Source organism: Drosophila virilis, chromosome 3, assembly GCF_030788295.1.
Source record: "Drosophila virilis strain 15010-1051.87 chromosome 3, Dvir_AGI_RSII-ME, whole genome shotgun sequence".
NCBI lineage: Eukaryota > Metazoa > Arthropoda > Insecta > Diptera > Drosophilidae > Drosophila > Drosophila virilis.
The window spans coordinates 14,989,899-15,002,536 of record NC_091545.1 but is presented as its reverse complement, the minus strand read 5'-3'; the positions used below and the strand labels follow the sequence as shown (position 1 = coordinate 15,002,536).

At 40.6% G+C, this 12,638-nt stretch overlaps 1 protein-coding gene across 4 annotated transcripts in view; it reads left to right on the top strand.

Moving 5' to 3' along the window:
* The window catches only part of LOC6622133 (uncharacterized), a 123,151-nt gene that overhangs the window by 63,715 nt on the left and 46,798 nt on the right, over positions 1 to 12,638 (top strand). For 3 of the 4 annotated variants that reach the window (XR_011416426.1, XR_011416427.1, XM_002047477.4), the window contains exons 3-4: positions 8,804 to 9,020; positions 9,135 to 9,271. The exons of the other annotated variant lie outside the window; for it this stretch is intronic. Coding sequence is in view for 1 of the 3 variants with exons in the window: in XM_002047477.4 (XP_002047513.3) it covers positions 8,804 to 9,020; positions 9,135 to 9,271 (354 nt within the window). In the remaining 2 variants the exon portion in view is untranslated. The remainder of the gene's footprint in view (positions 1 to 8,803; positions 9,021 to 9,134; positions 9,272 to 12,638) is intronic. 4 annotated transcript variants of the gene reach the window in all.

Below are 12,638 nucleotides of genomic sequence, written 5' to 3'. Positions count from 1 at the left end.
GACATGCCCAGATTGTCTTGGCTATTTATGCTGAAAAAGAATATATATGTATACCTTATGGGGCTGGAGATTCTTCCTTCTGCTTCTTGCATACATTTGCACACAATCATTAAACCGTTTTATTCATTTTGAGTGAGTTCGTAAGAATCGGGCATTCCAGAGTTTGGTACATGTTTTAAACGTTCAGAAAAATACATGCACACAGCAATTATAATTTACAAGATTTTTATCACTTTTCAAAGAAAGAATTTCGCTTGAAATTCATAGCGAGCTGCTTTCTTTGCTTTAATATAACAACTATTATAATACAGGCTAGGGTATATATGTATGTACATATTGCTTTTCAATTGCCCGTGAGTTTTATATACATATAATTATAAAGTTAACAATCCAGAGGAATTCCATTTAACACCCTTTTTTTCAAATAGTTTTTTCTCTACTCATGCTGTTAATCCCATTTTTATAGTCCTGTACCTGTACACTTTATGGCCCCCTTTATGCTCTCTAGTCGCCACATTAAAACTTTTACATTCTGTTATTCCCTCATAGCATGCTCCCTGCTCCCTAGCCACTTCATCCTATACTTTTAATTAAAGCCGCAAAAAATTGTAACGCTTCCATTTTATGCACATATACAGCCGGAATAGAGATAGATGGAGAGAGAGTGGCAGAGAGGGGGCGACACGTTTTACTGCAACCAATTAAACCATAACGCATACATTATAATTTTATTTTTATTTTAATATTTATGTGTTTCGCTATGTGTCCCATGTGACCATATCATGCACACGCACGCACACACATGTCCAATCCCCCCAGCCGCCGTCCCACCGAACGGCAGGATGTCTCTGTCTCAGGATGTGCCATAAAAATGGCGCCCAATTACTTAAAACTAACGAAAAATTCCCCAAGCGTTTGCCGTACAATTTGCGTTCATAAATATAAATATCACACCTTTGCCGAGTTTCGTTAGTTACGTAGGCTGTTTCCCATTGGTGTCTGTGTGTGTGAGTGTGAGTTTGTTCTAACCAGGCCAAGACAATGCGATATGCCATAACTAGTTTGCCACTGCTCTATCTATATCTGTAGCTTTAGCCCTGTCTCTATCTACTTTGCTGCTTGTGCATGTTGCTATCTCTCTTTCGCATTCGCATGTGGTGTATTCAAGTAATCAAAAATGCAAATCGAGCCCATGAATTTCGAATTAGTTTTTAGCTCGTCTCGCAACAACAACAACAACAATGCCTGGCTTATAACCAACGCGGATTTTAGGCTAACGAACACACGTACAAACACACACACACACACACACTAACCCACTCGCATACACACTGATGTATGTATGTATATAGACCGCTATTCTGTACGTGTAACAAATTTGTATCAGTTAGTTTGGGCCTCCCTCGCAGCGTTTACCTCGCAGACATATAAGAAGAAGAGACTAAAAATAGTTAGTGGAACTGCGCGTGCTGCAACGCGTTTTGACAGGCGACTACACTGAGAGAAAGTTTCAATAAACATTGAGCAAGCTGCGAGCATAGATAGATCTCTATTCGACACATACTTCAAAATTTCTAAACTTGAATTAATTTCCCACAAATCGGAAGCTTTTCATCTTTTGAAATATCTTCGCTTTATTATTTACTAAAAAAATGCATATACTATTTAAATAGATACGATGGCAATCCCATATTTATTTCTTACAGTATGCAGTCCCTTTTTTTTTTGCGAGGTGAGCTGGGCGTTTTGTGGTCCGTTTTGATTTGCGGCCAGTTGGTTTTGGAGTCTCTGGGTCTGTACGTGACGCGCATTTGCGCTCGATGCCCATCAAATATAAAGTGCTTGCAATTTATACTTGAATTCCGACTGTAAAAGCAGCAGAGGCAGCAGCACCAGCAGCAGCAACACCAGCGCAAATCAATGTAAATATTTTGGGAACGCCTTTTAGCGCGGCTTAAAACGCTTCCGAATAGTTTGCCATTGCCTGTGCCCAGATGAAGTAGTTGTAGATGCCATTGCATTTGTTGTTGCTCTGCTGTGCGAACTGAGAGCTGCATTCCTTTGGTTTGGCTTCTTTTGGGCCCGTTTTAGAGTTTGGGGTTTTGGGTTTTGGGTCTTGCTCTCCATTCCCGCTGGCATTTTCAATTTTACTTTATATGCAAATTTGGCATTTTGTAGCAACGCCAAAGTTGTGGCTGCGGCAGCGGCAGCGCCTGCCATTGATATCTCTCGCCCTGACCCTTTCGCTAGCAACTTTGGCCCCCCCTTCAGTCGCCCGCTCGCTTGGTGTGAAGGCTTTAAGCCAGCTTTACATGGAGGTGGCATTGCATTTGAATTTCTATAAATTTTACATTTTCTATTTAGTTGCAATGCCAGTGCCCAAATAAGAGACCCGACACAAATCCGAGCCTGTATACGTGCCTCTGGATATTTCATTTAATGTTTACCATATAACTTTTAAAAATACTTTATTAGATTGCGAGAGTTCTATTGGGGGCTTGTTTTTCAAATATTGTTCTTTCATATTGCTTCATATAATTCGATTACAGTAGTTGAAAATATGAGAGATTGGGAATGCAATTAGGTTTTGCTTCGACAACAAAAGATCTCGGGTCATTATCTGTTCCATTTGCAATATGTATTACGTTTGCTTATCTAACAACAATTGTCAGTTAATCTCTGCTGCAAGCTCTAAACAAGATCTGGGAAAATCAGGAAATCAGGCCCTAAAAATAAACGTAGCATACATTAAAGCGCACTCAGGCACGTAGGCCACACGCAATGGCATCGTCAACGCCAACTGTCGACTGCTATTAATCTAAGACAGGCGCTAAGCCAGCTGCACGACACGTAGATACCCAACCCCGCCTCAAGCCACCCGCTTTCTGCTCTCCATATTTAATGGCAGCACACGCTGGTCGAAGGCTCGACAAAGTCAAAATAGCGCCCAAAAAATGTTGCCGTCGGCAAAGTGTCAAAGTGCTAAAGTATGTTCAAAGATTCATAAGATTTTCGCTCGGCCTGTTTACTTGTCTGTCTGTATGTCGCTATGTCTTTCTGTCTGTCTGTCTGTTTCAGTTTTTGTGGTTTTGCGCTAAAATCACCGATAAAAGGTACTGGTCCAGGGCCATAGAATACGACAGAGTCCAAGTGGGAAGAGTTTACCAACTGAATGGGAGTTGTGCTCAAGTGTATTGTACATGGCATTGCTTTCAATGCCTGCAACCAGACACTACTGCGTATGCGTGATGTGCTGCCTACCAGCTCATTATGTCGCCTATGTGAGGGAATACACTAAGAGAAATATTTTTGACGACTCAAAAAAGCTGATAATAACAGATAATATAATAGATGAATATAACAATATCTTTTTAAGTATATGCCTCGACTCTAGAGCTCTTTTAAATTAAATAATAGTATTATATTCATAATAAATATTTATCAACTTTAATAGAGTAATTCAAGTAAATTTTTCCCAGTGCATTCGCTTGGCCCGTGCTATGCCTTACGGCTTTAAGCGTCTGCAGTCCTTGAATATTGCTCAAGATGCCGCCCAGAAGCCGAGCTTGGCTTTTGCTACTGCTATTAGCTACGAGTTCATTGCACTGCTATACTTTGCGCTATTATGAATCATTTTACAATTATATTCTCTTGCATTGCTGGGTCGGAAATTTCAATTTACACTCAGCGCATGCAAGCGCCCGGAAGCGCGAAAAAGAATTTAAATTGGAAAATGCTCATATGCAATTTGTTTGGCTTGCAGCGCGGCGAAAATTGTTGTACAAATTTGCGTTTGTGGGCGGTCGAGGCATAAAATGCTAGTACGATACAGTACATTGTTGTCAGTTGCTTTTGGCAACAATCGTTTGCTTTACGATCTCACAAAAGTATTTGGCATTTTATGCGAAATGTTTGCCGAGGCACTGTAAAAGCGCCAGACTCAAGACCGCTGGGATCGGGCATTATAGTTGCACACCCACGCACGCACACATTCACAACGTGCTGCTTTAAAATTAAACTTACATTTTTAATGTGCCGACTGCCATGAAGTCATGCTTCCAAGCTGAACTCCAGGCTCCCAACATCCACGTACACAGCAGCTTTATGATTTCAACTTTAATGACACTGAATTTTGGTCTGGTAAGAGGGCTGGGAGGAGAGGAGAGAAATGCGGCACTAGTTGAGTCAGCTTGGCATATATAGTTAAAGTCATTGCTTGTGGAAATAAGTCCAATCATGTCGCAGCATTTCAAGCAAATGACAACAATAGAATGTCAAATAAGTCATATTTTTGATAGCAGCTCCCACACGAAGCACTTTGCGACATTGAATTGTTATATTTATGGTCCATGAGAAGTTGCTAGGAATTTAAAGCAACTATGTCAGCTCATACGGCATTAGTTGCTCTCAAAGAAATAAGCTGAAAATATGAAAAAGAGAATCGAGAGGCAAATATGTTCAGTTATTTTGGTTAACAAGTCAAACTTTGAGCTAGCTAAGCTACATAGTATTCATCGAGTTTCCTTTCTTAGCACGAGTTAAGGCTGAAGTCTGATGTTTCCCGTTTGTCAACTGGTATTAAGTCTTCAACTCTTTCTGATTGCTGACAGACACACATGACAGCCCAACTAATTCGTTTAACAATCATTGCTCGTTGGATAAAATATAATTAAATATTACTCATACGCCGCATAGCCGTCGCAATATATCACACTGGCGACTCGAATTGCAGATACAGCTGCTGTGTGCGCTCTCTTCAGCTTAGATTGCCGCAAGCGTGATTGAGCTGCGGCATTCCGTGGCGCCAAATCACGTTGCAATTGCCACGAGACGATGACGGCAACGGCAACGACGACGATGACGACGACGACACTCATTAGTGCAAAGCGTGATGCGTGACACCAACTTTAAATTGTCCAAAGATTCGCCGTAATCCCCTGCACCTCGCAACCGCTGGTGGTATTCCAGCTGGTCCATCTATCTTCTGGCTGCACACTGCAGCGTAATCTTGGCCATTACTCAAAAAGTAGCCGGGCACGTAATGGGCCACAGCAAAAAAAAAAAAATATATATATATAAAAAAATGACTAAAAATTGAGGCAATGTTAACGAGAGACGGGTCGGCAAGAGCTGAAACTGAAGCTGCTGGCCCGGCTGGCTGGCCACCTACTCATCCCACAAGTGAATCTGCTGCAACCGCTGTTACTGCCGCTGCCGGTGATATTGCTGCCGCTGACATTTGTAGTCTGTTTGTGTTTGTGCTGCGTCCTTGGTCCATTGTCGGTGGCACAGCCGAAGCGACATCCACAGCACAGTTGGCGTCGCCAACGCCAGCGCCACGATTGCGTTGGCCTTTGAAATCACAAGCGTTTGTTTTTGGTTTGCTTTCTTTTTCTTTTTTCATTTGGGCTGGGTGTTGCCTCCATGCGCAGCCCTCTGATGGCTTTGTTATGCTAATTTCTTGACGCCTTCTGGCCATTGAAGTCGCCTCGGTGTCTCCTCTCTGTCTCTGCCTTGCTTGTTATTACTTGTGTTGTTGCAGGCTTTGATATCGTTTTTTTTTCTTCTTATTTTGGGTATTTTTTATTTTTAATGTAACAATTTTTGGTGGCCCTTGACGCTAATTTAATTATATTTTGTTTTGTACCCTCTGCAATTTTTGTATAGGGTCTCCTCTCATTCGCAAACTTTTCGCTTTACTATTTATGTGGGAAAGATATCCGTTAGCTGGAGAGTTTTAACTGATATTAATTATTCATTTCTAATAGACACTTAAAGAACCGCTTAAATCAAATAATTAATAAAATATAATTATTTGTATACCAAACGAGGTTAAACTATAAAAACATATTGTTTATTTCAAGCCAAGAAAATAATCTTTGTTAAATTATTTACTTTGCGTAGGTGCTGCAGGTTTTAATTTATTGATCTCACATAGAACACGTGGCACTTCAATGTCGAGTATGTTTTGTATGTGTGCGTGTGTGTTATTTTTTCTTTAATAAAACATTTCCGCTTGGCCCTGGAATGTAAGTAGCAGCAGAGCCAAATATACAAAATACAAATGTTCGCATTTGCAACATAATTTTCCAGCAATTTCGCTGCGAGCACTCGCGCGCGTTTTCAGTTTTCTTTTTCCGCTTGCCTTGGCTCCTCCCAACTTTATTTACTGTTGTCACTTTGGCTGCCCCGACATCGTCATTTCTCTAGCGGATGTGGAAAAAAAAAGTGAAATTCTCTTTCGTCTCTGCTCGCATTTCCAGCATACATGTGTGCGAGTATGTATGTGCATCTGTCTGTGTGTGTGCCTGTCTGGGTGAAAGGACTTACCCCATAAGCCTTTTATAAGCATCGCATAAATTCTTTGTCAATTGTGGCAAATGTTAGCTGCCTCTGCCTGCCTGCTTGCCTGCCACTCAGCTAGTTTGCCAGTTTGCTCGGCAGCTCGTCATTGTCATTGTCCTGGTTCTGGTTCTGACTCTGGTTCTGGCTGTGGTCTCAGCTCCTCGCTATGAGCATGTGTGTCCGCATATTCTCCTTTAGCTAAGTATTTTTTTTTTGCATTTCCCTTTTGGTCTACGTGCTCTCTAATTGTGCCACGCATATCTCGCAAAGACTCCAGTTTGGTAACTAGAATTTGATTGTGTCGAGGCATGAGAGTGCATTGATTGGATTACCAATGAAGGCACCACTGACAGTGCCACTCTGACTTCTCTCCATTTTGCCCATTTATGGTACAGAGGCTATGCGACATAAGCCCGCCCGACCAGTTGGGCGGAGCTAATGTAGCTCGAAATTGCCCGAGCGGAAGTGCGGAATATTGTTGGCAAATATCTGCTGATATCAAAAGCTTACAAATTAATCGTTATTCTGTCAATTGCATTCATCATTTCACTTACCTGTATATGCGAACAAATTGAAGATTATTTAATATCTACAATATCCGAATTTATTCAAATTCAATTTATATTATTGCATATTTATCTGTGCTGCTCTATGGTTAGGTTTCTTAGATCTGAAACCGTGCATGGGTTGGGCTTTTAAGGAATGGCTGTCTGAAAGCCAAACATTATTAAATTTATCCATACTCTTAGCTTAAACCTTTGCTTTATTTATTCTCTTTTGTTGTCGCCAAGCACATGTTTCCCTAAATTCCCATTGCACTTGAGGTGCTTGTGTAGCAGCTCTTTATGTTATATTGTTTAATAAATTTTCTTGCAAATTCTCTGGTGCCCCGAACTAATCATCTCAGCCCTCCTTTGACATTCCATGTTGGCCACTTTCAGGTTTATGTTGCCAACGTCAACTCCCTTGCAGAGCTGCATTCCCCGGACGGCACTCGGGGCATTGGCTTGGTGACTTAAAGTGCTCCATGCCGCAACTCCTCACTTACGCGAATGCAAAATATTCCCCAACACATACACACACAAACACACACAATTATAACATAACTCAAGCGGGAAGCATATTGACAGGCCAAGGGAAACCCACTTCGGGCTTCTGGGTAGGGCAATCCAAGCGTTATGAGTGCTTTCCCATTCGACACGCACCTTCCGCACAATGCCGGTTCTCCCCTTTGGCTGAGTTGTGATTGTCATCACACATTATTATGCTTTATTTCCGTGCCTTCCTTTATTTTTATTAAGACTGTCGTCAAATTTACATAGAGCCAAGGCGGCGGACGACGGCTTCCCGCTGACTGCTGTCTCGGCATGTTGTCCTTCCACAGCGGCCAGTCGGGGCATAGGGGGTTAGGGACATGGCTTGCGACTTCTTTGCTAGTCTGCAGAAGTTGTTGTTATTGTTTCCAGGCCGTAGCTGGATTCGTGTTTTATTTTTCTGCCTTTTTTTTAAGTGTTTACAACACTTCCGGCGCATAATGGAAAACAAAAGGCTTAAAAGGATACACAAAGGATTTGAGCAATCAAGTGCGCTTTAAGAACTTTTGCCCCATCCACGATAACCGGCTACCGATAACGGTTTTTGCACCTGCCATTTACCTGGACTGGCAATGTTCCATGCTCTTTTTTTCTTCGTTCCACAACATCTTGCCACGTCCCCAGTTTCAAAGTCATAACAATGCTGAGTTTTCAATATGCCCAGACCCACGTATGCTCCATAAAATGTGTGTGGGTGTGTGTGTGTGTGTGTGTGTGTGCTTAGCACTGGAAAAAAAGGTTGACGGCAACATAAAACTTGAAGTAGTTACGTTCAAATGTCTGCACGGTTTTAGCTAGACAACAAACAACAATAACCAAAGGCACAACAACAGCAAAAACAACAACTTAAGGGTAAGACAGCTCTGAGAGCTATGAAAAGCTTGGCACATTTGATGGTCGGTGGGGGGAAGGGGCTCTGCTCTGCTCTGCCTTTTATGTCGAAAGTTTTCACTTACACGCTATGCGTGAAGGGTTGAGCACATCAGATTCAATGGAGATTGTAATTATAAAACAAAAACTCTGTGAAAACATTTTAGAAATTTCTAAACATCTGTAAAATGCACAACACAGAGCTACCATTTACAACTTGAGCTACATTTAAAAATGCTCACATATACATTTTTTCTACTTAATGAAGAAAACTTTTTAAAAACGATTTTCAACAGTGCAGCCGCATTTTTATGCACTTTGCAAGCGATTTTTAACCACAAGAAATAAACCCCAATCGATTGATAATATCAACTATTTATAAAATTCAGCAATGACATGAGGCATTCATTATAGAATGTTTGTTAACATTGAGCACAATTTAATATAACTCACACTTTAAAGATAATTTAACGAACTCTTCTCGTTTCTGGCAGATGCTCAGTTCACGTCAGAAAGACAATCCCAGCCAGCCCTGGCAGCTATTATTGCTGCTCCTACTGGCCACATTGAGCCTGTGCCTCGCCTGTCGCGTTTCAGAATTCTCATGCAAAGGCAGTGGAAACAGTGGCAACATCTGCGTGCCACTGGACAAATACTGCGATGGACGCAGCGACTGTGCCGATGGCAGTGATGAGCCCAAGCATTGCTCTGGTGAGTGTGGCATGTGCCAAGTGTGCAAGCAGCAGCAACAGCTGTTCACATACTTTCTTATATACATGCTTACATATATCCACTTCTTTATCTGGCTGGAATACACATCAACAGTCTGCAATCGGACATACTATGGTGATATTGGACGCACCTATGCCATAAAGGTGCCAACGCCACAGTGGAATAAATTGCCGTTCCTGTGTCACCTGACATTCACCGCGTCTGGCCATGATCAAGGCGACATCGTCCAGGTGAGTCAACATTTTGTGCGTGTGGCCTACATATGTTCATTTGAAAAGGGGTTGGAGAGGGGGTTCTAGCCAGCGGTGGCGACGGCTCTAGCTCTTTAGTGTTTGTCCGGTCATAGCTCAAGGATTAGCCAGCCTCGCCGGCGATATAAAACTGCTTTGCACACAAAAAGATATATAGATGTGTAGCTGTATATGCGGACACACACACTGAAACTGCAGCGGCACAGTCAACGTGTCGTTTCCCGCATAGTGTCACAGCTTCACGCAAAAATGCACTGTAAAATATTGGGTAGAGCGGAATTGAAAAACGAATGTAGATGACCACGAACGAACATGGTAGATGACATTGGCCCTAAGGCTTAATACTCTAACGTCAAGCATAATGTTCATAATACACATATATTCCAGAATATATTTTTAAAAGCTTTAATTCCTATTTTTGACAACAAAAGAGGAATAACATGATAATTAGTGCAATGGAGTCTTATTTTCAAGTAATCCTTAAGGTCAGAAGTCCTCAAAATACCACCAAATATAAGGTAAACCCAGTATAACCCGATCCTATTTTTAGATAGAAATATTTCTATTGTCGATAAGCTGATGAAACCTAACTATTTACTTAAGTTTATTATACTGCCATCCAAAAGAGAGCTAGGTCCAATAGCGCTGAGTGTATTCAAGATTCGCAGGCTTTTGAAATAATTTTTTCGGTGTGTGCTTTTATTTCTTTTACACCATGATGGATGTCTGCCATTTTCAGTGCTCCGAGTTTATGTGCGTGCTCAATTGGGGGTATATGACCGTAGAGTTTGAGCTGTGGTCCAAAGGCGTGTAGTTAGTTGTTTGGCAAATAAGTGCAGTTTTTGCTTAAAGCACAATCTTGGCTTTAAAAAGCTATGAGGCAACAGCATCAACGTTGACAATAAAATTAGACACGCTTCAAAACATTTTTGGCGAACTGTCAGAAAAACGTCAATTTCAATTTCCAAAATAATTGATTTCCATGCAATTTGCGTAACAGCGCAATGAGCAGTTAGCAGCGAGGCAAACGTTGAGCCGGGCAAATCGAGTAAAAGTTTGTGGCGGGCTGAGAGACTTGGATTGGCCCTTCCTTCGGTTGAACGGGCTGGGCCCAGTTGGCAAGCCTGTAAATAGGACAGAGAAGGATGACGACAACGAACTGAATCGTTTGCTGCTAGAGTACCGAATCCTCTGCGTAATCCTGAGCATTGGCATTGCCTCTGCTTTATAAAATGATATATGCAAAATTGTTGGCTGCTTCGGCAGCTTTGCACCTTGCACCAAATCTGTCATGCATAAGTTATAACTTTTATTTTGTGTTTCCGCATTTGTGGACCACGTTGATAAACGTGGCAGATTCTGCTCGCAATGCATATAAATCATGTGCTTGGCTTTCACTTTATCCAGTTAACCCACACCATTCCTTTACCCCTGCTGTGTGTAGGTGGGCTTGTGTCTACGTGGGAAATGGCTTGAAATAATAATGTTACGCGCCGGTTTAGGGGACAACATCGTCCTGGGCTTCGCAATCCGCTTGTCTGTCAGCATGTCCTGCTGTACATATTGATTGATGATTGTCGGTGTGTGTTTCCCGGCGAGAGAGCAAAAGTTTAAATTACCCTAGGTAACATCCTTCTCAATCCCTACCCAAGTTCGTATCGCTGCAACTTTACCCGCGGCTAATTTTTAATGGAAATAACGTGGCCCCCAAACTGCGGGCATGATGCGTTTTTCAATTTTTTATGCTTTAATCAAATATCCTGAAGTTGCACTCTGTAATTTGCGCCACAAGCTGCGCGCATTTTTCACACCCTTGATGGATTCAAATATTGTCGGGCAGGGGGGTGGGGAGAACTTAAAGCTTGTACTTGATAGAAGAAAAAAAAGAACGGTAAATGCTGCCGGCAAAATTTCTCGTATTTCTCAGTATATTTCACATTTTTAGCATGGAGCAATATTAAATTGCTAGCAATAAAAGCCATGCGAATTTTCCCAGCCACATAAATCAACAGATATTTTCATATAAAATTCACATATCTGAATAATATTTTTATATTCCATTTCCATTTTATTTTGTTTGTTTGTCTCATTTTTTTACAGTATTTTAAATGCGCTCTTTATATTTGTTTATGCATTGGAATCGAGATTTTTTATCACTTGTTTTGTAAGCGATTTTCTCATTTAAAAGTGTTCTTTTTTTCTTCTTGCTTTTTATAACGCAGTAAATAATTGAGTATTTTGCAAGTATTTTTCAATGTTGATTACACACGAAATGAGTAAGGGAGTTGCCATTTTTGTTTCAGTAAAAATCATTTTGCATTTATTTGATTTTTATTGAATTTTGTAATATACCGAAATATCAAATATTTAACATTTTTGCTTCGTAATATGCAATAATCGAAAATATCATTATTTTTCATTTCTCGTGTCTACTTTGTTCCTTTTCCGTCACTCGCAAATCGACTCTCATAAATGCCATCTTTCTATGCGAATTTCACCAGCTCAAGCATTCAACAATGAATAAAATTCAACAATAATAAAATTAAAAATAATAATATTATAAAGATAATTGGATCTTACTCTCTGTCTAAAGAATGTGGTTGTTTGCGTATATGAATTAGGGTGTTTGAAAGGAGGGTGTTTTCTGATATTTGCAATTAGAGAAAATTATGAAATTTTGGGCGCTTGCAGATAAGGCTGTGAAAAGTCTTATTTTATATTTAAGTGCAATATACATAAAAAGATAATAATTATAGCTTCTCTTTGGACCTGGCCAGTGGCGAGTGCGTATTCAACCTAAAGCAGCCGACCTGTAAAATGCACAGCAATAAGCCCGTTGCAAGCGTTGTATGTGGCAACAAGTTTGCCACAACTTTCATTTAACATGCAAAACTCTATAAAAGAGAAACACATAAATTACTTGTCCAAGAGCGAGTTGTAGTGTCCAGGTGTTTGGGAAACTTGCAAAGTTGTCAAGTCTGCGGCGGTGGTCAGCATGATTCTAGCGAAGAAGAAACTGGTAGGTGGGACCAGCACGTTGCTTCGTTGGTTTAATATTCGAAATTAAAATCGTATTTCGTTATATTTGCTGTTTGTGACTGTTTATGTGGTAGGTGTTAAAAAATGTATAAAGCTTCAGAAAGTTCAACCCTTTTTAAGAGTTTTGTTTGCAATTTGGCAAATGCCAAGCACACGCAAGTTTATTTGCATATTTTATTAAAATATATCTACATATACACATGCATGTCTTATATATAGCAACAAACACTTGACTCTTTGCCTTAGCTCTCATCTTATGTTTGTATTTTTGTTTTTCTCTCGTCTTTTTTTTTTCTCGATGATTTCT